General features: G+C 38.2%; 1 protein-coding gene across 5 annotated transcripts in view; it reads right to left on the bottom strand.

The window, feature by feature from the left end:
• Nucleotides 1–26,141, bottom strand: part of FAM172A (family with sequence similarity 172 member A) — a 259,925-nt gene that overhangs the window by 101,801 nt on the left and 131,983 nt on the right. For all 5 annotated transcript variants that reach the window (XM_017735441.1, XM_017735439.1, XM_017735440.1 and 2 more), the window contains one exon: nucleotides 6,411–6,530. In XM_017735441.1, the coding sequence (XP_017590930.1) occupies nucleotides 6,411–6,530 (120 nt within the window). The remainder of the gene's footprint in view (nucleotides 1–6,410; nucleotides 6,531–26,141) is intronic.

Here is a 26,141-nt window from a genome sequence, read left to right as displayed (position 1 = left end):
ATGGTGAGAAACCTAATTCCATCCTAAATTTATTCATGACCAGTTTTAATCCATTTGTTCCTGTGCCAACATTGTTCTTTGGCTTATATGGCTCTCCCTCCCTGCTCTTTATTCTCTTGATGTATTTGCTGAGTGCTACCAGTCCCTCTAAACTTTCCTTTACCAGGCTGAACAAGCCATGCTTTTAAACTCTGTTTCGGCAGCAAATACAAAGCAGATGCTGAACCTTCTCTTTCTAGATATAGTTACCGAAGTTAATGTAAGAGCACTAGCAATTTACACAGCTCTTTTTATGGCTGATAAGTCTAAAGGATGTGTGTACTGTCTCTATGGCTATATTGATTTTGGTGCTTATGATAGGTAGGACCTGTCCATGCCATGTCACAGCAGGTCTGAAGATCTGTCATTTGTTTCTGGCAAAATAAGCTTTCCAATTATTTGAGTGTACCAACACCTCTTCCCCGTATCTCTTCCAGACTGACTTAATCCTCCCAAATGTCTCAAATTACCTCAGATGAATCACAGCAGCATGCTGGACAGCATTAATATTTCCCTTCCTGGGACAGAAAGAGCAAACTAATCACAGGATCACATATGACTCTTATGTTACGTTACCTGGTCATTCACTTACAGCCACTGGCCATGAAGCTGTCTGAGGACTTCTCCAGCTCTGCTGTTCTCTGTTGATGAGATTGCTCTTTGTGCACAAATGCAGATGACTGGCCAGCCAACGCCTAACTGTCCTGAAGTTTGTATTATTTCCTTTACTTTCTATTACTGCAGAAATTCTACTTCTGAATACAGTGGTGACTTCATCACTTAATGCCAGGACCCAATTTCAGGAGCACATACTTCATTTGTGTGCCCACGTCCATACCAGGAATACTAAAAAAATCTGCATCAAGGCTAGAGACCGTATTCCTGTCTAACCCTTTTTTACACAACCTACCACTGCCTCCTCCATTAGCTTCTCTTGTCCACCCTCATTTCTCATTTGATCTTTTTCAGATGAATGAGCATTTTTCCAAGAAGGACAACAATGAATAGCTGAAATAAATAACCAAACAGAATTAAGATTTCATTTTCACTTTCAGGCTTGTTTTTCTGAGTGTGTGCACTAAGTCTGACCTGACTCAAAAAGACGTTATTCTAAGTGTCCAACACAAAAAAAAATGAGACCTAAACCAGGTGGAGTTGGGTGAGATGACTTGTACAAAGACTGGACATATAAGCCAGGCCTCCATAAACCTCCAATACAGCATCCCACACTGCTCTCCCAACTGACATTCAACACCTAAAGTGTCTTTTTTTTCTTTTTTCCTGTCCTTTTTTTCCCAGTTAAATGCTCACAAAGCTTTAAAGCATAGTGGTATTTTGCTTTTATCTTCGCAATACAGACTCTGGTCACTGAGGTGTTTTCCTTCTCAGCTGTCTACTTCCAGCTCTCTCCCATGCTTCCTACAGCCATCACAGATCTTATGTTATCTCTACCACGCATCAGTAGATGTATTTTGATTTAATATGTCAGCCAGGGGAATTAAGAGTTGTATGTCCACAGTACCCACTCATCAATTTTCCAGGCAAACTGAATTTAAAAATAAGTAGATATATTTATATAAGTATATATAAAAAGCCAAATATAACAAACCATTCAGTCTGAGACTTCAGGAAATTAAATTAATGAGAAACTAATGACAGGTTCAAAGCCTAGTCATTAAGTTTCTTAAATTGCATTTTGCCTGTGCCAGAATACTGATGCAGCCTCAGAGACTCACAGGTAGCTCAGCAGGTGCCTGTCTATCATCATTATTATGGCACCTATCGGTGCTAGCCAGGGCCAGGTCCTTGCCATACTCAGCACAATACATCAAAATGAAGTGGCAGCATATTGCAGAGAATATCTCAAAATGATGGACCTAAAATTATTTAAAATTGCCAAAATTGGCAGATTTGATGGAATTAGGACTCTACAGTGGATGCCATAATTTGAACAGTGTGTTTTAAGGGTTCACATTTTAACAAAGCTCGCTAAAATGATGCCCTCCTCCCCCCCTCCTTTTACCCACACCTTTGTGCAAATTACCAATATATACACCCAATATTTTAGCCAAAAGACCATAATGAATAGTTTATCACCTGCTAAAGACAATGAACCTACCCTTCTTCTCCTAGTTATTACATTCCCCTGTGTACTTTGCAGTTTTACAGCAATGGAGCTACCATTAATGATTCTCACAATTTTGTCATGATTCCCATGATACTTGGTATTTTTTTAAAAGATACCATTTAATTAAAATTAAAACAGAGAAGCTACACCTCTAGTTATAAGATTATGAGGAAACAATTGAAAATGCAAAGCCTAGGGTCTCAGAAATATAGGAAACAAAAAGCAGAAATCTTCCACAAAGATTCTCCTGTGTGGGTCTTTCATGCAGGCAATGACAAGGAAAAACATTCTTTTTAAGGCAAAATAATTGTAAACCCACAAAATTTGGCAGAAAAACTCAAAGGAGGCGTTGTACCAGAAACTTCTTATTTTCTGTAAACTAAATATAAAATTGACTCCCTCAACTTGAAATTCTCACTTTCTGTTAAATTTCATAAAATTATTATAAGATCTGAGTTGGGAAAGTTCCACAATTTACCACCAAGTAAAGCAAACTGCTTCTGAAAATAAATCCTTGACTACACTGTGCAATGGATAACTGAATTAAGAAGCTGAGATGTGTTCATGAATCATGGCTTGAGTTTTTCAATATCAGTAATTAGCAATTAGCAAAACACAATGACCTAACAATTGTTTTTAGTGCTGTGCATTCAAAAAGTAATTTACGTGTAGATATTATCACATGCATGTTTAATTTCAAACCACAATTATACCAAGTTTTAATTACTAAATATTAAGATGCATTCTAACATATGGCTTATGATTTACCATTTGTAATTCAACCTACAAACAACAGAACAACAATAAAACTTAATACATTTGTTGGTGAAACTTTATTTCCCCCACATTTTAATCACTTTCAATTATTCCCCTAGTAATCTATGACACAACAAGGTACAGAAAATGTGTACCTATGTTGCAGTAACTGGGTAACGGTTTCTTTGTATTTAAGGATGATACTGCAGACTCACCCTATTTTTCTTAATATCTTGGAATCACAGACACGAGAAAATGTAGATCAAAAAGCTGCAAAGATCAACAAAATTTTTACTTGATGTGGCACATATTTTAAAATTGCAGCCAAGCTTTACTTGTTTGTTTAATGAAGGACTTCTGAAACACAGCCTCATTTTTATGGTGAGAAGAAATTTGGAATGAAGACCAAGCTTTGGCCACCAAAGTTTTGTAAATAAAAATGATCCTCCTTTTATACCAATTTCATATGTGATGGTCCTATTTGCTCTCTTTTCACTTTGAGTTTCCCAACAAAGTGCATGCCAATCAAGGGATAAGGCAGAGCAGGACTGCCTTTCCTGTGCTACCTCCCTCAGCATCTTCAAACAAAGGAGCACCTGGATGGGTACTGCCTGTGCAAGGCTGAATGCTGTTCTCTACCTTTTCCTGGGAGAGTGGCAGCTCCTCCCACATGATGGTATGAATGTCCATGAACAAGACTGCTTTCGTTGGGTTTTTCAGTTTAATGCCGGATCCTGTTTTCACCAAGAGCCTTGCACTTTGATGAAGTGGCAAGCCATGGCTGAGACGACTGCAAGCCATCATGACAGACCTCGCAGCACTGAACATGGAAAGTTGACTAAAAAGATATCAATTGAAAACAAATATTTTTGGATATTTTTTGCTTGTTTTCTTTTTTCCTGCTGGCAAAATAAAATTCAGAGGGCTCAGGCAGAAACCTTCACTCCAAATTAAAGCCATATGCTTCACACGGCTCTCCTGTAAGAGGCACGGATGCAGAAGGAGCAGCTGGGCAACAGGTCTCCATAACAACTGTAACCTACAATTTCATGAATCAGTTAGCCCAAAAACTTGCAAAGGAAGTGTAGAGGTGGTACAGTTGCTATATGGTGTAGCTGCTCTATCAACCTCATCATCACCCCCACATGAATCAGAGAAGAAAGTGAAGTGATCGAAAATGTATTTGTCATAAGACAGTAATTGCCCATCAGCTGCTGCATTTCTTTTTGGAGCTCATTGCAATTACTAAGTGCCGTATGGATATAAAGTTTAAGAGAAATGAGATGATAACAAAATAAAATCTTAGAAATTAATACTGCAATAAAATAGTTCAGGGTTTATTTCAATGGTATGTCCTTCAGTGTACGAATTATTTAATCAAACTGCTTTCAGTAGAACTCAAATATCAAACTACCTCTGCCTAAACCAGGTGCTTATATCCTTTGATTTTTTAGAAAAACATTGGGTTACATTAAAAATACATTCCAGGTCTAGTTTTGCATGACAGGTATGTGATGTGTCAATGGATATGTATTATATTCTTCCTCTCAGGCATGCATGTCCTGCAGAGACAGCAGACTACAGAAGCTGACCCTTACTGAGACCATCTTGTCTTTCTGACAAAGGTCCTTTTTAACTTCTTACTTACTGGTTGCTTCCTGCGATTGATAAAAACTTTCGCTCAGCTTGTGATAATTTCACAGGCCCTGAGCACCCTGACCCTGGAAACCCCAAGGTCAGAAGTCAAGTCTTGTTCTGAAACATCAGTGTGCTTCATATTAAAGTAGAACAAAAGTGAAGAAATATCCACCAGTGTGACAAGAGAAACCGGCAAAATGGTAATGACACCTTGGTCATCTGTTACCCAGGCCACCTCAAGCCATTGACTGAAATGTGATGGAAAAACTCTCCAAGCCTCCTCCAAGCCTGTTTAGGAAACACCGAAAAAGGTCTCCAGTTGGTTCTTTTTCCTGCCCTCTGCTAAGCGTATGTATCTCTGGGCATCTGGTGGCCCAAACAATGTGGCTTTACAAAACCTACAGAAATTCTGCCAAAGTTTTACTTTGGACCCACTAGTTACCCCAGAATAACCTAGGCTGAAACACAGAGCAGCTGAAAATCACAACTCAGGAAAGCCAAGACAGAGCAACTGCTCCCTAATCTTCATGGCATCTCAAGAGCAACAGGCACATGCACGCAACATATTTTTTGCCCAAAGATGTGGTTACAGAAGGAGTTACTCACCTTCAAGGTCTCTTAAAAATTTAGTATTTATTGACCAGGTAATAAAATACCTTTGAAAAATGATCAATTCCCAAATGATCTTCAGATCAGGAAAATGAACTTTCTCAAGTCTCAAATCTGTACATGTCATGCATATTTTACAAATACTCTTCCAGGACCAGAGAGAAAATGAAAACTGCATTAATTTCAACAACAACAAAAAAGGGGTTAAGGAAAATCTTAAATTTTTAAAATAATACAAGTGGTCATGGTCTGGATTGCTATTGCTATTTGGAGCAGCATAAGATTAAAACCAAGACACTCATGCATGCTTAACCAACACACTCATGCATGCTTTTTCTCAACTAAGGCGTTCATCTTATGTTCAGGTTAGATATACCTTAATCAACTTTCAGTTAGATTAAACTAATGTGCTGTAGACAAAAGATGTACACATATGTCTGGTGTTTCCTGTGTCTATAAAACCAGCTGTAATGCTCTGCAATTTACTTTTCCACCATAAACAGGACCCTCACTTTTCTTCAGTAAAACACATCCTGATTACACTAGTGTCTTAAAATCACACGAGGAGACTGTAGATACACTGACAGAATGGTATACAAGTTTAACAGGCAACTTGGTATACCAGCTGGGGTCAAGAGATCTGCCTTTAGAGAAAAGAGTGAAAAACTGACAAACTGGATGTTCAGCAGTCTTGGCACCAGATGCAGAGCAGCTTTACACTGAGCAAAGTTTTTCCTCACCTTATATCACTGCAGAGCCTAATAAATGGGAAAACAGAAGTCTTTCCAGCAAGTTCTGCAGACCTTTGTAGAAAAACTGCAAAAACTGAATACAATTGCCAAACTTCCCCACATGTTCAGTTCCAATCTATATACAAAAAGCTGCATTTGTTATTGTGACTTTACTTTAAAACCGTTCTTATATGTCCTCAGTCTCCTATGTCCTCTGGTCTTTCTGCCCCTTAGCAAAAACTGGTGCCTTTCAGTACACAGTCCAGACAAGAAGGGTCCAGTGTGTTCTGTTTCCCCACAGTCTTTCAGGTTCATGCACACTTGGGACCTTATTGTCTATCTCAAAATGAGAAAAGACACAGTGACCTTCTGGTTGCAAAGAAATCCTGACCGACATGACCACTGGTTCAGTTGTTTCTACCTGGCTACTTTCAAGAAGGTGACCACAAAGAATGTTGAAAATCTGTGACAGTCTTGAGGAAAGAAGGCAATGGAGAATTCACACTTACCAACTCTACAAAGGCAAGTCCACCATAACTGTGAGCAACAAAAAACACGTTCTCTGCAGCTGACTGGGAAATAAAATGGTCCCAAACATAAATTGCATGTTCTTCAGGAGAGCCATTATCCTGCAGAAAGAAATTGTTTGTGACAATTATCTTTTAAAAAATGGCAATTCTGTCTAAAAGCAATGTGTTCCTATATGTTAGAATGTTTGATAAAGATCAAATGAATACACACTAGAATCAAAAAAAGAACAGATTCTTTTGTCTAAATAAAGAAAATTCAAGATTGCAATTTAAAGGCAGCAAAACTGTCGCTTTTTCAGTTTACTTTAATAAATATAACAAAAACTATGTATCTGCAAAATTTTGTGTAAATACCATGATGACAATTCCGCTAAACAAAGGCATTCATAAGAACTATAAGCTACAGCTCAGATTTTCATTCTTTTTACAATTCTTTGTCAAATGTTTGTTCAATGATGGTTTGTTTAAAGTGCTTATGCCTTAGACTGATAAAACAAATAAAAACAGGTAGGAACAATAAAAATACATAATCGTAGAATAATGTAGATTGGTAAAGACCTATAATTTCAGTTTTTACCTTTTTTTTTTCCCATATTATGAGCCACTGAAAACCCGAATTAAGATTAAAGTAATGGCATTTACAGCTACTCTTTTAAATGTTACTTTTTGTGACTGCAGATTATGAGACACAGTGCAAATAAAACACCTCTTGACTGGTGGCAGCCATTACTTTGGAGTTTTTGGTAACTAGGGGACCACCTTTTCTTATTATTGAACAAGACTTTGTCAAAGCCAGCCAGTGTAAGAGTCACAGAAGGCACTAGAGTGACACACACTGATTTTAGTGTACTGTGATCAAAACTCACAGTTGTGTACTCCTATCTTAGAGACTCTTGGCAAGCACCATACCCCTCTATATTTGCATTATTTCTCAGGTTGTTGAGGTCACAACTACAAATTTGGTCTAGTCTCAGGTGACAAGAATAAGATGCTCTGCTAGGTACCCCGCTCCATCAGTATTTCACACACTCACGATAACAATGCCGGCTCATTCCAGGCTCTTCAATGCCAGAAAGAGCTGATCAGTCAAGGTCATGTAATTTCCTAAAATTTGCGTCCCTTTCCCCTTTGCTCTGCTCCACCAACTTAATATCCTGAGGTGACTCAGACACAGACAACAAATGCCTCATTTCCTTATGAAAAAGGAAGCACAAACCAGTAATAGCCACTGGCATCTAATTACACAGTGTGAATTATTGAAATTTATCAAGAATATTGAAGTGATCTAGATCTCAATTCCATTCTGTAACTCAGTTTTGAGGATTTAAGCTCTTATAAGTGTCTAAAATCCGTGGGAAGAGACACAACTAGATAATCTGGTGGATTTTGGCTTTTATTTCTCTTTTCATGCCCTGTTTCCTACATAAGAGTGAGATGGCTGCAAATCTTTATGGATCCTGACTCAAAGTTTTTAGAATAATGATGTGCTTTTATGCTTTTCCACTATGGCAGCAGTGATTAAAAGCCAGAAAAACCTGAATTCCTCTTATTTCTAGACAGAATCTGCTCTTCATTGACTATGACAGAAAGCAGTTTTAACTAATTATGTATCACCTATTGTAAACCACCTCAGTGTGAGAAAGGACTTACTCCAAAACTGTTTGTTGCTGTTTTGAAATTTTATTGTATAGATAGATAAAGATTCCTTCCTTTGTGAGGAATGAGGGAAGTTTTTTAAAAGAAATTACATAAAGAAAATATGATTGACAGACCAGTTATTGAGATAAAGCTGAAGAACGACTTGAACAGGAGTCTCCTATGTAAAAGTGATGTACTCTAGAATACGTATGGAAAAAGCATATTAAAACACTGGGAAAGTTTTAAAATTACTAATTTATAAAAGATTTATCTTCATTCGATACACAGGAGGTACTTGTTTTTCAATAATGATGTTACCATTGATACCCTTACCAGCAATTTTTATCTAGGTACCCAATGCTGTTTTAACATTCTGAGAAAAAGAGGACGTTGTTTCTGCTTAATATAGCATTTTCAGGTTACTTTGTATTTATTATTCTACACCCTGCTGATAAAAGCACACAGTTTTAAATTCCACAAGACTAAAGACATCAGCAAAAAGCTTCTGAACTCAGCCCAAAAAAGCTTTCACCAATCAAAGCATAACCAGTGGTCTAGTAAACCAAATTAGTAACTGCACAGCTTCACAGTCCAGTACAAAGACTCAACAGGATTCTATAAAAGCGAAAAGAAATGAGCTAGAATGAGTTAAATATAGACTGTAAGTACAGTTTCCTTTATTACTGATTAAAAAAAAAGCCATAAAATGTCAGGATAAACTGGGTTGCTGCACCTTCTGCTAAACCCTAAACAAGGTAAGAAAAGCACTTATGTGTAAGAAGGAGTTTGTAGGAGTCCTATATGTTTAGAAGAAAAGCTCTTTCTTCAGAGCATGTGCTTATTTTTCCCTTTGTAACAAGCCCATATTGCAAACACCTCAGACTTGGTGCCAAATTTGTACATGAAACATCCAGCTGCAGGAGCAGAGCACCTTAGGATTTCAAATTGCACTGAGTCTGTGAGGTTCAACCCCCATTGCCTGGCTTGGATTAAATTATGAGACTGGATGCTGCATTTTCAGTATGAAAGGTGACAGTCTCAGGCAACTGCTGCTTTCTGTAATTTCACTGCAGCTAAATTGAATGCACTTATATAGAACATTTTTAAATTATTTGATAGAGAGGGGGTCTCTTGGTCAGAGTTTACTTAACTACCTATACAAGTGTACAGAAGTGACTGGAGATTAGCCTCGAGAAATCACACTACGCATCTCAAAAGTCACCTCAGGTTGAATGATACCTGTTTCTGGAACAGACTGGAAAGGTGCTGGGAAACTTGAACTTAGATTTCCAGCTGCTGAAAGCTGGTCACCTGTAAGAGGTAACTATACATCAAAATAAGCAGTCTGGTTCTTTGGAGTTGTGGAAGACATAGTTCTGGGTCTCCATTCCTCTGAAAATTGTTCCTCTTGATCAATATATATAATTAGACATGAAAGTAAAAAAAAGACTAAGAACCATATTATGTGAAAAGGCTATCATGCAATGTTTATCTAATACAAAGTAGCCCCAAACAAGGCTATTTCTGGGCTATCCATTGGGCAGAAAAGTGGAGGGAGTGAACTCAGATTTTGGTCTGTCATTTTTTCCAGTATTGCTAGTCCTAGGAGTAGAAAGGTATATAACATTTTAATGGCTGGAGCCATTAAGTATACACAGATAAGCAGTATGCACACTGTGAATACAATATTATATCCTGTTGCATTCAAAAAACTAGGTTAAATTTACCAATGTAATATCACAGTCATTAATTGTTAAATACCAGGTTGGAGTGGTGCAGTAACTGAAGCCTTATCAACTATGCCAGATTCTAACACCTAGACATTGCAAGGTCTGCAGTTATGATGGACTACCTGAGTCGCTAACACATGGAATTGTCTAAACAACATTTGCATATTTGTGTAATTATTTCCTAAGGTTAATTAGCTCCTGCAAAGCAACTTGCCCTTTGAGACTGCTTACTGTGACAGGTTCACATATTTTGTGTTTCAGTGCCAAATTTTCCCTTTCTTTCCCCTTTTTTTTAAGTAATCTGTTGCTAGAAAGTTACAGATGCGGCAAGATCGGGAGGCCTTGAACCACCATCAGCTTTACTTGGGCAGAGCAGCTCAGATCCCCATCCTAAACTTCTAATACATCAAAATTTAAAAAAAATCACATAAAGGAAAAAAAAAAAGAATAAAACGTAGTTTTCAGATCTGGTAACCTACTTTGGCTTTTTTTTTAAATCAAGGAGTAGAAATCACATTTTTCTGAGACAAGTGACAAGTGCACACAACTAGGGAGATATGCCATACAACTGAATAGCTTTTTAACCATTTATTTGAAGGTGGTTTCTCTAATTACCACTTATCACAGCAAAACAATTTCTCCTTCTAGCTTGATACTTGTAAACAAGTATGGTACATGCGTTAAATATGGGAGAACAAAACCACACACTGGCTGGGAGGCAGAAGGATGCAGAAGGCTCTGATCTCCTATCCCTGGAGATGTTAGATCTTTCCCACCAGCAACACCTTGACAGTCACATACAGCTTGTCCCATTGCCTCAGGGAGCCTTGGGGCAGGCAAACTTTTGCAATCCCCCCCAAAACTTCCAAAAAATCATTACATTAAAATTCATGTAAGTATAAAAATACCCTGTTACAACAACACCCATCATGAGTACTAAATAATGCTTATCACTTGCTGCATTTTTCTCATCCCTTTTGCAAATATTTGCTTTACATGAGACAAAAACTTTTTCACTAGAGTGGAACAAAATGAAACAACATGATGGGTTACTATCACCCAGGCAGCTCCAAAATTTCAGTGCAGGACATGGTCTAAGAGGCTTTTGTCATGGATTAGGAACTTATTTAGTGACCCCCAAAACCAAGACTCTCCCAAACCAGACACTGCTCCTCCCACCCCTCTTCTGGTGGGAGACACAAAAATCAAAATTTATCAGTTGAGATAAGAAAAATTTACTGGAAACAGCAATGAGATAAGAAAACAAACAGCAACAGTAATGATATTAATAACAAAAGTATACAAAAAAGAAGGTGATTTACATGCAAAAAAATGCTCACTGAGCCTGAGCTGACCTGGTGTGACCCCGCGACAATCCACAAAATGGCAGACAGAGCCTCCTCACCCATGCTTTTCTTCTGACCACAAGCTGCACCCCTTCTGGGAAGTAAGAATCCCTCATTTTTGCCCTGACAGTGACAAGAGGTGATCTAGAATAATAACCTAGACATGCCCACATGGGTCCAGGCTCCATGCCCTCACAGCTACTACATAAACATTAACTCTGTCCTGGCTGAGAACCAGGACAGCTCTGAGTGCAAGAAAGCCATAACAGAAACAAAAAAAACAGTCAGCATGTGATTTCCACCCCCAAAGAGAGGAGATAGGTTATTACAACCACAGAAGAGGATGAAAATAAGGAGAGGGTATAAACTGAAAACAGGAAAAGAAGTGAAAGCAAGCATCTTGTATTAATGTGTTTCTGCAGCATGAGTATGTGAAGACAAGACTTGGAAGTGTCTAGCTCAGAACATTTAAGATTTTGACTTTAACTGAGAAATTCCAGTGTATTAGGAAGTACCCCATCTATGCAAAAATCTTTCTTACCTTTTCAATCACAGAGCTGAGAGAAATCTTGCACAGTTATTTGGGAAAGGTTCCCTGCTTCAGTCCGAGTGGTCATCCCAAGAGACAGCAGGACATTTTATTAAGGGTAGGAATTGTATTTCTGCTTTACTTACTGACACGGGCAACACTAATCTGGACACTACATGTATGGAGATACATAAAAGTGAAGATGGGTTGGCTCTTGCACAACTCATAAATAACTGGGCTTTCAGGAAGCACGACAATAGCCATGCCATAGAAGTATCTTCTATACAGGGGCAATTGCAGCTGTGTGAAACCAGACAAAAGGAGGCTGCAGAAACAAACAGCAAGACCATCTCAGCAGCAAAGCAGTTGTGAGTGGGGGAGATAATAGTGGACAAAAAGTGACAGTGGAAGCAAATTATACCAAATCTTAAATCTGACAACATGTATCTAAAATTCAGTTTAGCAGGTCATGTAAGGAGCACAGGAAAGAAAGGATGATGAAGACTGAGGAGTGAGTCAAGCAAGTTAATTTTAGTTGTTGTGTCCTGAGTGAGAAAGACAACTTGAGAGAAAACAAGAGGAGAAGAAATGAAATCATAGACAGCTGATGCTCTGGCCTTGAAAGTCTGAGTAGAGGACACATTTCTTTCCTCCTTTTATGGGCTCTGTATGGATTTTATTTGCATACTTTGCCATATTAAAACCACAAAACTCAGCAGGATTTGATCAGCTGTGCAGAGTGAGCTCATGGTAACCAGTGTCTGGGGTAGCTCTATGGAAACACAGAGCATTGAATCTGCACTGGTCGAACACTAAAATCATGTAAATGCATGTGAGTGATGTTATTTTATTCAGCATCTGTATTCAAAAATTCCTTACTTATGACCTTAGGGATTAAATCATGAGTCTTCAGATGTAAAATTGCCAGACTCTTCCACTTGCAGGAAGAAGTGGTGAAATAAAAAAGTATACTATCTTTTTAAGGGCACTTTTTGAGGTGGGGGCAAGATACATACTCTGGCAGTAGGTAGCAGCCAGTTTTGAGACAGGAGAGAACAGGTATCACAACAGCTAAGTCTGGTTATTTGTGGAGTTGCAGGATATAAATAGCATAGCCAAGATTGTTATCTGGCACATGCCTTCAGAAAGCAATACAGCAAAGTGACTTAAGGTTGCCTTTTTTTTTATTACAGATCACAGTCTTATTCTCAAATCTACTTGAAGTGTTTCTGTACAATTTCTTCTGCCTATTTTATTTGTGAATTGGGCTGGTGATGGAAGTGTTCCCAATATTGATTATGAAGTAAGCAACATGTAATGTTGTGTGCATAGAGTCAGCAGCACAAAGGAAGACCAGAATTCTGACATAGTGCAGTTAAATGTACATGATACTAAGTTAAGGGTAGTCCCACCACCAAAACTGCCAACAATTTATGAGGAAAGCATGCAATCTCAACGCTCCTGCTAAAGGAAGAAGTATTCCATGAAACATGCAGTATCTGACACATCAAACAGCCAAATAAAAGATGTAAATAAAAAATGTATTTGGTGGACTGACACAAAATTTTAATTGCCTCCACCAGTGCAGAGAGGATGAAGGGCTAGTTTGGGAGAAAGTGGTGATACCAGCACTTTGCTATGGTACAACTGCTGAGATTAGGCTTAAAATTACAAGTTTAAGGTAATGCAAGACTGATGTCTAGCCATGGTTTTTATGCTATGTGTTTTGGCTCCTCTCCAGGGCTCCTGATCTCCCCAGCTCCCACCACAATTACCACTGAAGATGACTTCAGATCCTGTCCCACTTTCCCCACTTCAAATGCAAGCTGGGCTTTCCCTGGTGAGAGTGGTCAGGAAATAAAATTCAGACTTATGCTATATATGTATGTATAAGGGAAGAGAGCAACATGCTAGGACAGCAGGAGGGAGTTACTTCTCCCCTTTATACTCCAGCTTTATGGCACATGAGAGAAAAAACAAAGCAACTCCAAGACAGAAAGGTATTCTTCCAGCTAAGTCCTTGATCACTACAGTTCCTAACCAATAACCTAGAGCTACTTCTGGATTAAAAAAAACCCAACCCACTCTCATCTCCTGTTTCCAAAGTGCACCAACCATCTTTGCTGGGTGAGGAACAAGCTGGAAATCAAAACAGTCTTTCCAGTCTTTTGACTTCAAGACCTGACTCCAAGCGCTCACTTAAAATATTTCAACAGGCCTGAAACCTGTTTCACAATGGCCTGAAACCACAGAGAGACATTGTCAGTGTCCACAACCATTTTTTAGAGAGGTGTCAGTGGTCTCAGCTGCATTATTGTATCACTGATGTAATACTGTACTTCCTTTCTGGCAAACGCAGGCCTTCACAAGAGGCCTTTGGAGGGCCACCACGTCAGAACCATGCTGATGTTATACGATACACGAGCATTTTTAGAAGGCTGGTGTTGCAGATGGAATTTCTTAGTTTTGCATTGGAACTGAGAGTTAAGCAGGGTGAGTTTGGACACAGATCTGTGCAAAAATAAAGACAGCAGCAAACGTTGCCCATGTCATTTACTCTACAATGACTGACCCTCTCTGCATGGTGAATACCTTCTGCTGCTCTGCTCAAATGTTCTTCTTATTTCTTCAGCTTTTTATTTGGAAATTCAAGTGACTTTATAACCTGAAAGGGTTTGCTGTTTATAAAGTAAATCCCAGATTTCAGGCTAAATTAATTAAGTCTCAGATATTATTATAGCATCATCGCCCTGGTTAAAGCATTGGCTTGTCAGCCAGGGTAAGGCAGTTTTATCAGGCTGTTGTTCCAGTTTGGATCTTCCCATTATTGCTTCTTAGGCTGCACCAGTGGAAGTTTAGGTTAGATGTCAGAAAAAAATTCTTCACAGAAAGAGTGATGGGGCATTGGAATGGGCTGCCCAGGGAGGTGGTAGAGTCACAGTCCCTGGGCATGTTTAAAAAAAGACTGGACATGGCACCCAGTGCCAAGGTTTAGTTGATGAAGACGTGTTAGGTCATAGGTTGGACTTGATGATCTCAAAGGTCTTTTCCAACCTAGTTCATTTTATGATTCTGTTGGAGTCCGGCATGTCTTGCTATCACCACCCAACTGTTGAGTAAAGTGCAAGAAAGGAGACCAAAACCAAGAAAAAATCAGACAAAATCAGTTTCTCAGTGGCTCTTAATTATGACCTTCACCAATAAGTTAGTTATTTTATTATTAAGAGAAGAATGTAAGTAAACACCAATATGACATTTGTCTTTTTTAGTCTGGGCACAAGAACATTGCTGACTCACTGAGATGAAAAAGGTGCAGGAGAAGAAAATAAATAGGAGGAAGGAGAGTATTATCAGAGGAGGTTTTACTTACAAAAAGAAAACCTACTTTCCCTTTTAGCTCTCTGACAGACTTGTTGATTTTTGTGTATTTTTTCTCTTTTCCACATAATTTGCAGGGTTCCAGGCAAAGGAAGGCTGAATTTGAAGTAGCATGTTCTGGCAAAAAGCTTGGAAATCCTTCATGGAGAAACTCCTCAGATTGAAGATGTAATAACAATTCCTCAGACCTGTCCTATCTACATGGTCGTACCATACCTGTGCAGTTCATAAGAAAATCCCCATGCGATAATGATCTAAGCACATCTACCAATCTGTGCAGGTGGACTCACACATTCTAATTTAAGTAACAACTACAGCAGCTTGGCCGAAGAGATTACAATTGGCAAAAATACTCAAAGACTGGGGCAGCTGCATTTCAGTACTGTTATGGATACCTACATTTTACATCTTTTTTACATCTCCTTGTACTTTTTTCTTTCCAAACTACCCAATCTCAGGGATCAAAATTCTGCCTACAACGTATTTCTGCCTAACATAACAAACTCCATCAAACACAGCCTTTTGTATGATCAAATTATGGAAATAAAAGAGTATTTCTTGAACAAACCATCAGGTTGTATCTTCACAAATATCTTCCTTAGCAACTATGTTTCTGGCAATTAACAGATTAATTGTGAGGGCAAGTAAATAAAAATGAATACAATACTTTTATAAAAAGAACTATCTTCACAAGACACAGAGAGATCATGACAGTCATTTAAATGATTACATGCATTTTTCTCAACACTAAAAGCAATTCCTTTGGAAACAAATGCATCTGAAACATTCAAAAACTCTTAATGGAAGTCATGCAGAAGTGTTATTTTTCTATTTCCTATAGTACTTAAAAGCCTATTTTACTCTCCTGTTCTTTCAATCTGTTTATATACTGTAATGAGAAACAGACCTTTTTTTTACCATGCTATTGCAAGAAAAATACCATTTTTGCCAAGAAAAATGCAGCTTTCCCCACCAAAGGAAACAACGAATCTACACAAACTTCAACACATTTAAGTAAAATAACAACTCAGTATTTTCATTAACAGCTATGGTTTCAGAACAAGCCTCAGCTGTAAAGTCTCTGTTAGAGAGTTTATATCTTTTGTGTGAATTCAACTAAATAGAATGGCTTTGCTCTGTACTGTTCTTCACTTCTCCATCTCTATTTATTACACTCAAGAGCAGTTATTAAGTGAAAGCAAGATTTAACACGCTCAAAGCTATTTGATTTCTCTTAATAAAGACCGCAAAGTGCTCAGTGCTTTACGTAAACTGATACATTACTTACTTAATGCACAGTTATAAAGATTTGCTAAAGTGCCTTAATATGTAGAGGACTATAGTTAATTGTATTTGAAGTAACTGTCATTAGCTTATAAAGTAATTATCTAAAGACAAACACAATCTGAAATTCAGATTTGAATCTTCTGTTGGTTCTCATTTCAGTAAGCTGAAAAGTTGAATGTTCAGCTATTTAACCCTGCTTCTCCTAATTCTGCTTCTCCATTTTCTGCTGCAGATTCACCTCTGTTATTTTTGTTTCACAATAATCTACCCTAGGAAATGATCTTTCATCCCAATGAGTTGCTACACAACCTCAGAACTTGCCTGTCGTACCTCTGTCTTGAACTCTGTGATTCCCTCGTGTTGATTATTTCATTAAAACAGGCTCTTTTCCACACAGATTAGCAAGGCCGTAGGCATTGCAGCAGTGGTGCATCACTGTCGTTGAACATCATTAGATATTAGATCAACAGCAATTTTCTTCTAACACATTGCAATTTTTTTTAACAACTCAAAACATCCAATTACATAACAGACAGCTTGGCTGTATTTTAAATTAGCACAGATGCTAAAGCCAGGAAATGTAATTCTCAGGATATCAGAACAAAAGGTTCAAAGTAAAAAAGAATTCTTATATACGGTAAGATTATCAGGACTAGACTGTCACACTGTGACCTTCCTGGCGTCTAGCTAATCTGACAATATTTGGCAGAGCATTGTTTCAAATCAATAACTAATTAACAAAGTACAAAAGAAGTTGTACTGTTTTTGAGCCTCCTTGTTAAAAATGGCTTTTGGTTGCACATGGGCAGAAAGGTCACTTTTATGACATCTTCAGGAGTCTTTCAACACCTTGCCACTGTCAGATTAAATTACTTTTAGCAATTAATTGTCATAAATTAAAACAGAAGCACATTTGTTACAGCAGGTTGTCGTAATGACATAGTGAACAGTTGTTTTGATATGAATTTTTTCCACCAACCCTCTATCATATCCTAATTTTTTTGGTTGACCTAACTGGAAAATTGGGAGCAATCTTGTAACTCAGGCTGCATAGGCCAAACATTGGGCATCTTATTGAGATTATAGACGGAACAACAACAGAACAGAAATTCCACTAAAGATCCTGAGTATACGTATCTTACATAAAATATGTACTCTGTGTCTATGCTGCTATGGGGGGTAAGAAAAATAACCCCTCAAAAAATCTCAGGGATGTCACTTTTGTTACTGTTATAAATGGTCCTTGATGCCGTGTTAATCCATTATTAGAAAACACCATTCGTTTGATGTATTTTAAGACAAAGATTAAGTGGATTGAACATCTGCAGCCTTTCCCCATTCAAACCATTACTTAGTTTCAGAGACTTGAATCTTATTGTGATTTAGTGAAAAAATTTTCTGTTCTTTAACTTTCTTTTGTTGAACTTCTCTGTATCACAATGCACATGGATTGTCCATCTTACAGATTAGTCTTTTAACATTTATCATCTCAAGTCTGAGTTAGCTAAAAACCATTAAATCAGGATGAAAACAGACAACAATCCTAACAGAAGTTCCCTGGATAAACAGGAAAAGAGAAGCAGGACAGACTCCATTCTGTGCCACAGAAGAAAAAGACTGGGCAGAAGAATGGACCTGGGCGACTGCAGGATCTCTCCTTAATGGTGTCAGCAGAAAAGCTGTAACCACAGGAAGTCTCTGGGTAACTTGTCTCTAGTCCTGGTTGCCCTGTAGGAGCCCATTAAGCAGATCTTCAGGATAACTGAGATTCTGGAAGAGCTCTGAGAGCTCTTAAAATGAGCAGCAGAACACTGTTTAACAATCTGTGTTTAACATATTTTTCTTTTTTTGTTGTTAGCTCTATTAGAGCAAAAGCTTCTATACTAACATATTCTAAACCTTAAATCTTGTTTGCAATAAAAGATGAAAATGAGTGGTAAGAACTCACAGCTGCCAGGTACCAGACATCTGGGAAATCCTGCATCCTGTGATCCTGTTCAGTGTATCCTAGTACAATGACCAACTACCCAAACTGACTCTACCAAGCAGCATGGACTTGTTTGGAGGTGGCAGCATTCACACAAAACTGGACAAAAGTTTCTTAAATAATTTGTAACTCTTCATGAACAGGGGCACAGGTATAAGAGATGAAGAGAAGCAGAGTTTCTGTACAGGGGCTTCAAGGCAACCTGTAGATAATGCACTGGCCTGCTGCTAAGATTTGGGTCTCACCTTAAAAACAGCAGTCTAGACAAAGTCTTCTAAGAAGTAGCTGTGCACAGGCTCAATTAAACCACTGTTTGCTGATGCTTTAACAAAGTACAGCCTTTTAAATTCTGTCATGTCTATCCACTTCTAAACACACACTTAGCAAATAATCAATTTAAATGTCACAGGGTGTTTCTACTCTTTCTGAGAAAAACCTCAAGAACTGCTTTACAGTTTAAAATGAAACCTTGTGGACTCAAATTAACAATGTAGACAAAATCCTGATGAAGATATACCAAAGAAGAGGAAGTAGGAGGGATGTGGGCAGGACTTGTATCCTTTCCATTATTCCAGAATGGTCATGCTAAAAACATCTGGACAACATCTGTGAAAAAACTCCTGCTGCTATTCTGCTTGAAGGTCCTTCAGCAAATTCAAGATAATGTTCCGTCTTGGGGAAATTCTTGATCTCTGAAGAAATCATGAATATTTGCTCAACACCCCAGTGTTAAAAATGCCGAGAAATATCAGTGCCTGTGTGTAGGGGTTTGTATCTTTGAAGTTGTGTTTCTGTAGCAGTACTTGTGCAAGACCACATTCCTTCAACTATGCTGATAGCTCAGTAAGCCTCCTGGCCTAAATCACCTCTTCTTGTGGATGGCCAGCCACAACCTCAGTAGTGCTAAATGTTCTGAGATAGTGAAATCTTCCTCTCTTCACAATGTCCACAAAGTCTACCCATAGACCAAATACTACTTTGAGAGCTGAGGTGAAACTTAGTAATGTCAAAACACTGAACTACATCAGCTGGACAGAACCTCTGAGGGTCACCTAGTCCAATTCTATGCTCGAAGCACTTTCAGCCAGGACTGGTCACAACTGCTGTACCTCATACTTTCCAACAAAAGCAAGAAAGAGGGAGCTCTATAGTTCTAGTGTCACAGAAGTATAGAAACATACATTGTGAAAGCTCCCCAAACTTTGATTCAAAGGCACTTGAGGAAGAGTGACTTTCCACTCACTCCAGAGAAGTCCTGAAGACAGCTACAGCACTTTGGACATGAAATAATTTATGTTACTTTCATGCCACAACATTTTCTTTCCAACTTTTGTATGCTCTGTGGACCCATAGTACAACTGAGGCAGTGGTCATCTTTTACCATCTGTCTTTGCTAGTCTAGCAAAGCTGAACTCTGCCTCATCACTTTACCTTTGGGTAGAAACAGCTTTATTCATGGTGTTGTTAATAAATGATGTCATGGTTATTTACCATCACCATAACAGAACAGCAACAGTATCTTAACTTCTGCTCTAGTGATGACACTGTTTGGTGCCCAATTAGACAAAAATCAGTTTACTTGTCAGCCAAACTCTGTAAATCAGCTAGAGTAGTTCAAAACAGAAAGGGAAAGGAAATGGTAAAAGAACATAACGAGCTAACAGCAAACAGCAGCAGAAAGGTATTTCAGACAAGTGGTCTGCAGGATCAAATCAAATGCTGTTATTTTAAGATCTATCACAGCCATAACTCATTTGCTTACTTAAGGCAATGCAGTCAGAGCCTGTATAAGGTCAGAGCAGCATGCAGTGTCTGAAACCTTGACATAGCCCACTGAGGAGAACTTCACACAAAATCTTCACCGGTATGGAATTTAAAGATAATCAATAGTCATTAAATGTAAGCCTACCCTTTTTTGGTAACCAGTGCAAGGGTTGCAATAACACAATCCTGTTATCAAATGTGTTTGTTCATTTTTCAAACAGGAAAAGCGGAGTAGCTAGAGAAGTAGAGAGGTATCCCACCAAGTGGAATGTGTGAGGGCAATGACGTATCAAAGGGTAAGGCCACAAAATTAATTGCAGAACCTAGAAATCTTTCAAAATTACTTAGGCAGCCTAAGCTTTGCTAAATTTCTTCATTACTTTATCTGATAACTTTGGAAGAATTCCTCAGCAAAACAGATCCCCAAAGAAATAAATATCTGTCGTCTTAACATCTACATGCAATTAAAGCTTCTCTTCCGAGGTTAAGAACAGAGTGGTTGTGACACAGTTAAGTGATAACTGCCCACTTTTATAGGACATAGGCTGAACTGGCAAGATCCATGAATCAGATTATTCAATTACACAGTAGGTAGAAAAGATAGGAGATAAGAATGAAGAAACGTCCTGGAAGGAGATACCAGTCCAAAAGAACAAACACACTGCAGATGCATATGAAGTATCAGCTGTATAGCCTGAACTAAATATATTTTAAATTCTTTGCCGTACTGTATAGATGGATATACTGATTAAAACTTTACTTTTAGGAAAAAGAAAACTTTCCAGTCTCATGTATGCTACATCTGTCATAGTCCACATTATGTCAGAGGTCATTTTACACAGTCTACAGGATGCCAAACATGCAAGAATGTGAGCAGCTTTTGTATGCTTTGGGGTAGGTAGATTTGTGTGCATACACTTGCACATGTACTTGCATGATACTTTTCTCACTCCATGTTTTTGCTAGAACTACCAGACAAGAAGATCTCAAACTGCTGCTTAAGAGCCCAGAAAATCTTCAGTCTCCTCAACACAAACAACTCTTCTAAATTCTAAAGACACATCAATCTCACTTTATTTAGTAGTTTCTCTCCAAGCAGTGCCATCTATAGGGAAAACAAACAAAAATTCAAGTCTTACGTGAAAATATAGAAAATATACCTCACTGGGTATCAACAAATTTGATCTTGCCAAGCACTGATCAAAAAAGACAGAGAAAGAGAATAAGAATCAACTGTTAAACAATGGAAGTGTAGAACAATGTGTCTGAACAGCATGCAGCCCATTCAGGTGAGAAAACCTGCTACCAACACCACTGACCAAAAAAGACAAAAGCATTTTTTATCGGTTTAGAATCCACTTTTAGCCAGGGAGATAGAGATAAAACAAGGATTCAGCTGAGAGAGGAATGGGAAGATTCCTCAAAACTTAGATGAGTTAATGGCTGGAGGTAATTGTAAAACAGACTACTTTAGGAATGACTTCTGCCTGGACATTATGGAAATGAAATTAACAGCTCTGAAGTTGGTAAAACCTAGCTCTTGGGGAGTGCTGACTGGATACGGAGTTCACTAAGGCATAGCAAAAACAAGTGGACAGTTCTCCTAAGAACTCACAATAAGGCATATTTCTTTGCCTCCAGAGTGATGACAACAAGCTGATTAAAAGACCAGCCTTGTTCTTCAAGATGTAAATAATTCAAAATAACATCACACAGTATATAAATTCACAAAAAGTGAGGATTTTAGTTAGTAAAATCCTTAACCTGTAAGGACTTTAAAATTAAAATAATTAATTGCTACAATACTTAATTTTTCAAATTTCAGCGACGTACGAATTGCACGGTAGAACAGACATTTCTTCCTGGGCAGCTTACTCCACATTGTTCCATGCCTCTGTTTCCTCCACTATTTCTAGCCCCTTTGGCAGCCATCACTGCTGCAGGCAGTCAAGCAGCCTACACAGGAACCACCAGACTTATCTTAATCCCAAAATATAGGGGTTTTTTTTCCCTTCACATTTTTTCCTGAATATACACTTTGTTTTCTGTAACAGATGAGGTGAAAACATCCTTGAACTTACTGTGCATCCTGTACCCAGTTCCCTGTCTGCTGACATTCAGTTCCTAGACTCCACAAATGTTTTTTTGACCTCCATGCACTGCAGTACAGCCCTCATGTCCTCATGTCCTTCTATCCAAAACACATAAATATTTCTAGAGTGGTTTGGTGGGGTGGTATGTCTCCATAGAAAAGCATTATTTTGCTATAAGGATCTGAGATAGCTACAAATATTTACCACAGATATTAATTTTTATCATCTCTCAGTATATCAAGGGTCTTATAGCTGACTCGTCCCCAAGAAAAAAACATGAAGAACTTTAAAGTTTTGCAAAAAGGTATACTGCTAAATTCTTTCTGCCAATTTTCCCAAACACATTGAAATCTAGTATCAAAACATGCAACTGGTATGCAGTAGGTTAGAGAATGTTATCTGTGTTTTTGGGTATCAGCTAAAATCCTTTTGTTCTGTTAGATAAATGATAAAGGATACCTGCAGAGAGCAATCTGCACTGGACCAGAAGACCTACAAGGTCTTTGTAGTCCTTCACTGCAGTCAGTCTACAATCAAAACCAGGCAATATTGGAGTACAAGATGTTCGAATGATTTAACTCACTTTTGCCTTCAACAAGTATGTCTGCATTCTGCTGAGCCAGTTCTCTTCACCATTACCTCATGAACTGGCCAGGTTTATGAGCCTGAATCCCATCTGAAAGGAAGGAGGACTCCTTTGACGTGTGAGTGAGAGTCTTTTTTAGCACCATGGGAGCACCATACAGCTCGTAGTGGGAGGAGAGATGCAAGCTGCTTCTTTCTTGTGGAAACTTACATGGCTTGCCTCACATTTTAGGAACTGGATCTAACAATGGACACTTTATTGGCATCATGTAATGAATGTCTGAAAGACACCAAAGCTAGATGGCCCCAATTTATTCCTTTTCTTTGATTAAACCATACTTGTGAAACACAGAACAAAGAGAAGGCATAGCAGAGAGAAGAGCCAATGGTGTTCTTCAGGAGATACAGAATTTCCCTTCAGTGCTTACCTGTGTCTCTGACTTCTCAGTTGCTCAAGGAAAAGAAGACAAATAAAACTATTCAGGATTAGCAGATGCAAAACCTACCAGAAGAAAACTTTATAAACTCAAGATTTTAAAAATATCTAAGTTAGCTGCTCATGCTTAATAGCCTATGCATAAATTATTATAACTACTTTAGTTCACACTCTCCATAGTTCAGCCATTTAATGTAAGATACCTGTTCATCGTAGTATCTATAGAAATGAAACATGACATATACATATTTTTCTTGATTTACAGAAACTATAGGAACTTAAACCTTATCTGACCTTTTAGGAACGATGTGGAAGCCTAACTGCAGGTGCTAACTGTCATGGTAGATGTTTAATTTCCAGCTGCTGGCCCAGGATGGTGAAGATCTCTGGTGGCACACGTTCTGAAGACCAGATCTCTCCAGATGCTCCTGGTGCACTCAGAACGTCATTACGTGTTTATGTTCCAGCACCTGAACTGCAGTGTCTTCTCAGCTCTGAATGCCCAGTGCCCAGCCCCAACATGGGGCAAGAACACCACCACCATGGCAGTTTCTAGGCAGTTCTCATGAGCTTTTTACTATCAGCATGATTTTGCTGTTGCTTACAAGCAAAGGAGATTTCTCAAGAACATACAAAACTAACAGGCTTTAAAAGTGGGCAGAGTAAAACCATGTGTTATTTCAGAGGTATATATAAAGTAACGCTGGCAGTTGTAAAAGGGGAAACAAAACAGGCATTGTTTGTTGAAGGGGCAACAAAACATCAGCATGAGACTCTAGACGTTGAAGTCCTGATGCCCACGTCTGCCACAGGCATTCTCTGTGCTGAACCTGTCCCTTACCTCTCAGGAGCTGTTTGTCTAAAGCTTGTCATTTTGTCTCCTCTGGTGGAATAAAGGGCTTATTAGCTTTGTCTCAGCAGCAGGCTAATGTAGTCACACAGGCTTTGGACAAGAGCAGGCGTGCACCTTGCCAAATCAGAGGGTAGGTCATTGGCCCAGAGATGGCCACAGGGTGAAAACGGCAGCTGGTGGGACTGCAGCTATGTTGGGAAACGGCTCAATCTTCAATGTGAAAGAAATCCATGGCACTGAAAGGTCATCCCACATAAGCGGACACTCTGCCGTGACCTTCAGTCAGGCTATACTTCGTGTCAGCCACACTGAACAATGAGCAGAAATGGCACAACTGTGCTTGCACACTTGCCAGGACTTCCCGTATGCCAGCAGTCATTGCTTACTTAATTGTATATTAACACAACTGCCTTCTTCCTAAATACTGGCACAAATCATCCAGATGTATCCATTTTTAATAAAACAAATTAACTGGTTGCACATGATCTTTTCCTATTTAATCTCTCACAGAAGATAGGAGAAATTATTTATGAAAAGTATGTTACATCCAAGATTAATTTCATTAATATGCTGTTAATAGAAATGGCACTGTTCTAGATTGTGCTATAGTAAAAATAATATTTGCAATAAGAATTATTCAAGCAGATAAGCTCAGTGGGGAAAAAAAGGACAAAATTCCTAGCATACAGGCTTTGGAGAGTCTTATCCCTTTTGTCCACAAAACCTGACCCCATTAGTTGGTCTGATAAAAGTGATCCTTCCTACTTCTTCCTTGGTTGCCTCTTTGATATCCTTCAACTGTTGGGGAAACAATATTATTGCAAATTACTATTGCTATAAAATTATGCAATTTATATTTTCTCTTTATTAACATTTCAGAATCAACTCAGTTTACTTATTTAAGTGGTGAATGCAGTTTAGAAGGGGGAAAATACTAATTTACATTTTTAAGTATCTTCTAACATAGAAAAGGCACTGTCAGTGTGAAAATCTTCAGAGAATGGGAGATGGCTGAGAATGGAAGTAATAATCATGTCACATTTAAGCCTGCATGATCTGTTTCCACAGAAAAAGGTTAGAGACCAACAAATTCTCAGTTTACTTCAGTAACAAGTGAAGGCTGGCTAGCATAGTAAGTTTCTGGGGAGAAAGCATTAGCCCGTATGTACAGAGCAGCCTCTGGTGGTCTAAGAAAAAACGGTAATATTTATAACGAAGGATAGAAATATGTTTTTAAAAAGGATGTATGTACATATTTAGCTATTTTACTCAATCCTCCATTCAACACATTAAAAACCAGATGCTTTTAAAATGATCTGTCAATATGCTTGTTAAAATCTGAATAGTAAGAGTATTAAAATTCATATGCATTCATTAGCGCGTTATATAAAAGTAAAATGCTTGTGTTTAATCATTCCATAAAAGTATTATAGTCAATGCTGATTATCAAAAAGTTTTTTTTCTTGGTTTGCATTGCTAAAATTGAAATCAAATTTACAAGAATGTTACAGAATTGATGACATTTTCTGTCTTCACTTGTGAATTCAGTTGGCAGATGTTTTCAAGAACAAAAAAATCTGTCTTATTACAAAACATATTAAGCAGGTTTTCCTGCCATAATGTTTGACATGATGTTTATTACCCAGACCAAATCAGTTCCTTTAACAAGCCATAATGTATGCCAGAAAGTACATTATTTCATGGTTAAGGAAACTTCCAGCATGAAACAGTTAGTACTTTGATCTTTCAAAAGCACTATGCTTAATGCACTACACACTGCCACAGTCATTTTTATTTATACTCATTTTGTGTAAAAATACAGTGCAGTTTGATATTTTATATTTTAAGACTCTGCTTTTACATATTCTTGAATACCCCAGCTATTTTTTTCACTATGAAAATGAAGAAAAAACTTAAAGATAATTACCAAGGAAGAGTTCTAATTGTCCAATTCTTGGCAAATGTAGCTGCACAAGTAGGAACATCAACCAGACAGCTTTAATTTGTTCAAATGGCATTTCCTCATCAGATCACAACAGATCTCAGTGACCCTATGAGAACATAACTGAGAATACTTATTCCTG

The sequence above is a fragment of the Corvus brachyrhynchos genome, unplaced genomic scaffold (assembly GCF_000691975.1).
Source record: "Corvus brachyrhynchos isolate BGI_N302 unplaced genomic scaffold, ASM69197v1 scaffold22, whole genome shotgun sequence".
Classification (NCBI taxonomy): domain Eukaryota; kingdom Metazoa; phylum Chordata; class Aves; order Passeriformes; family Corvidae; genus Corvus; species Corvus brachyrhynchos.
The sequence above is the reverse complement of the archived record's forward strand: the minus strand, read 5'-3'. Positions and strand labels throughout refer to the sequence as shown.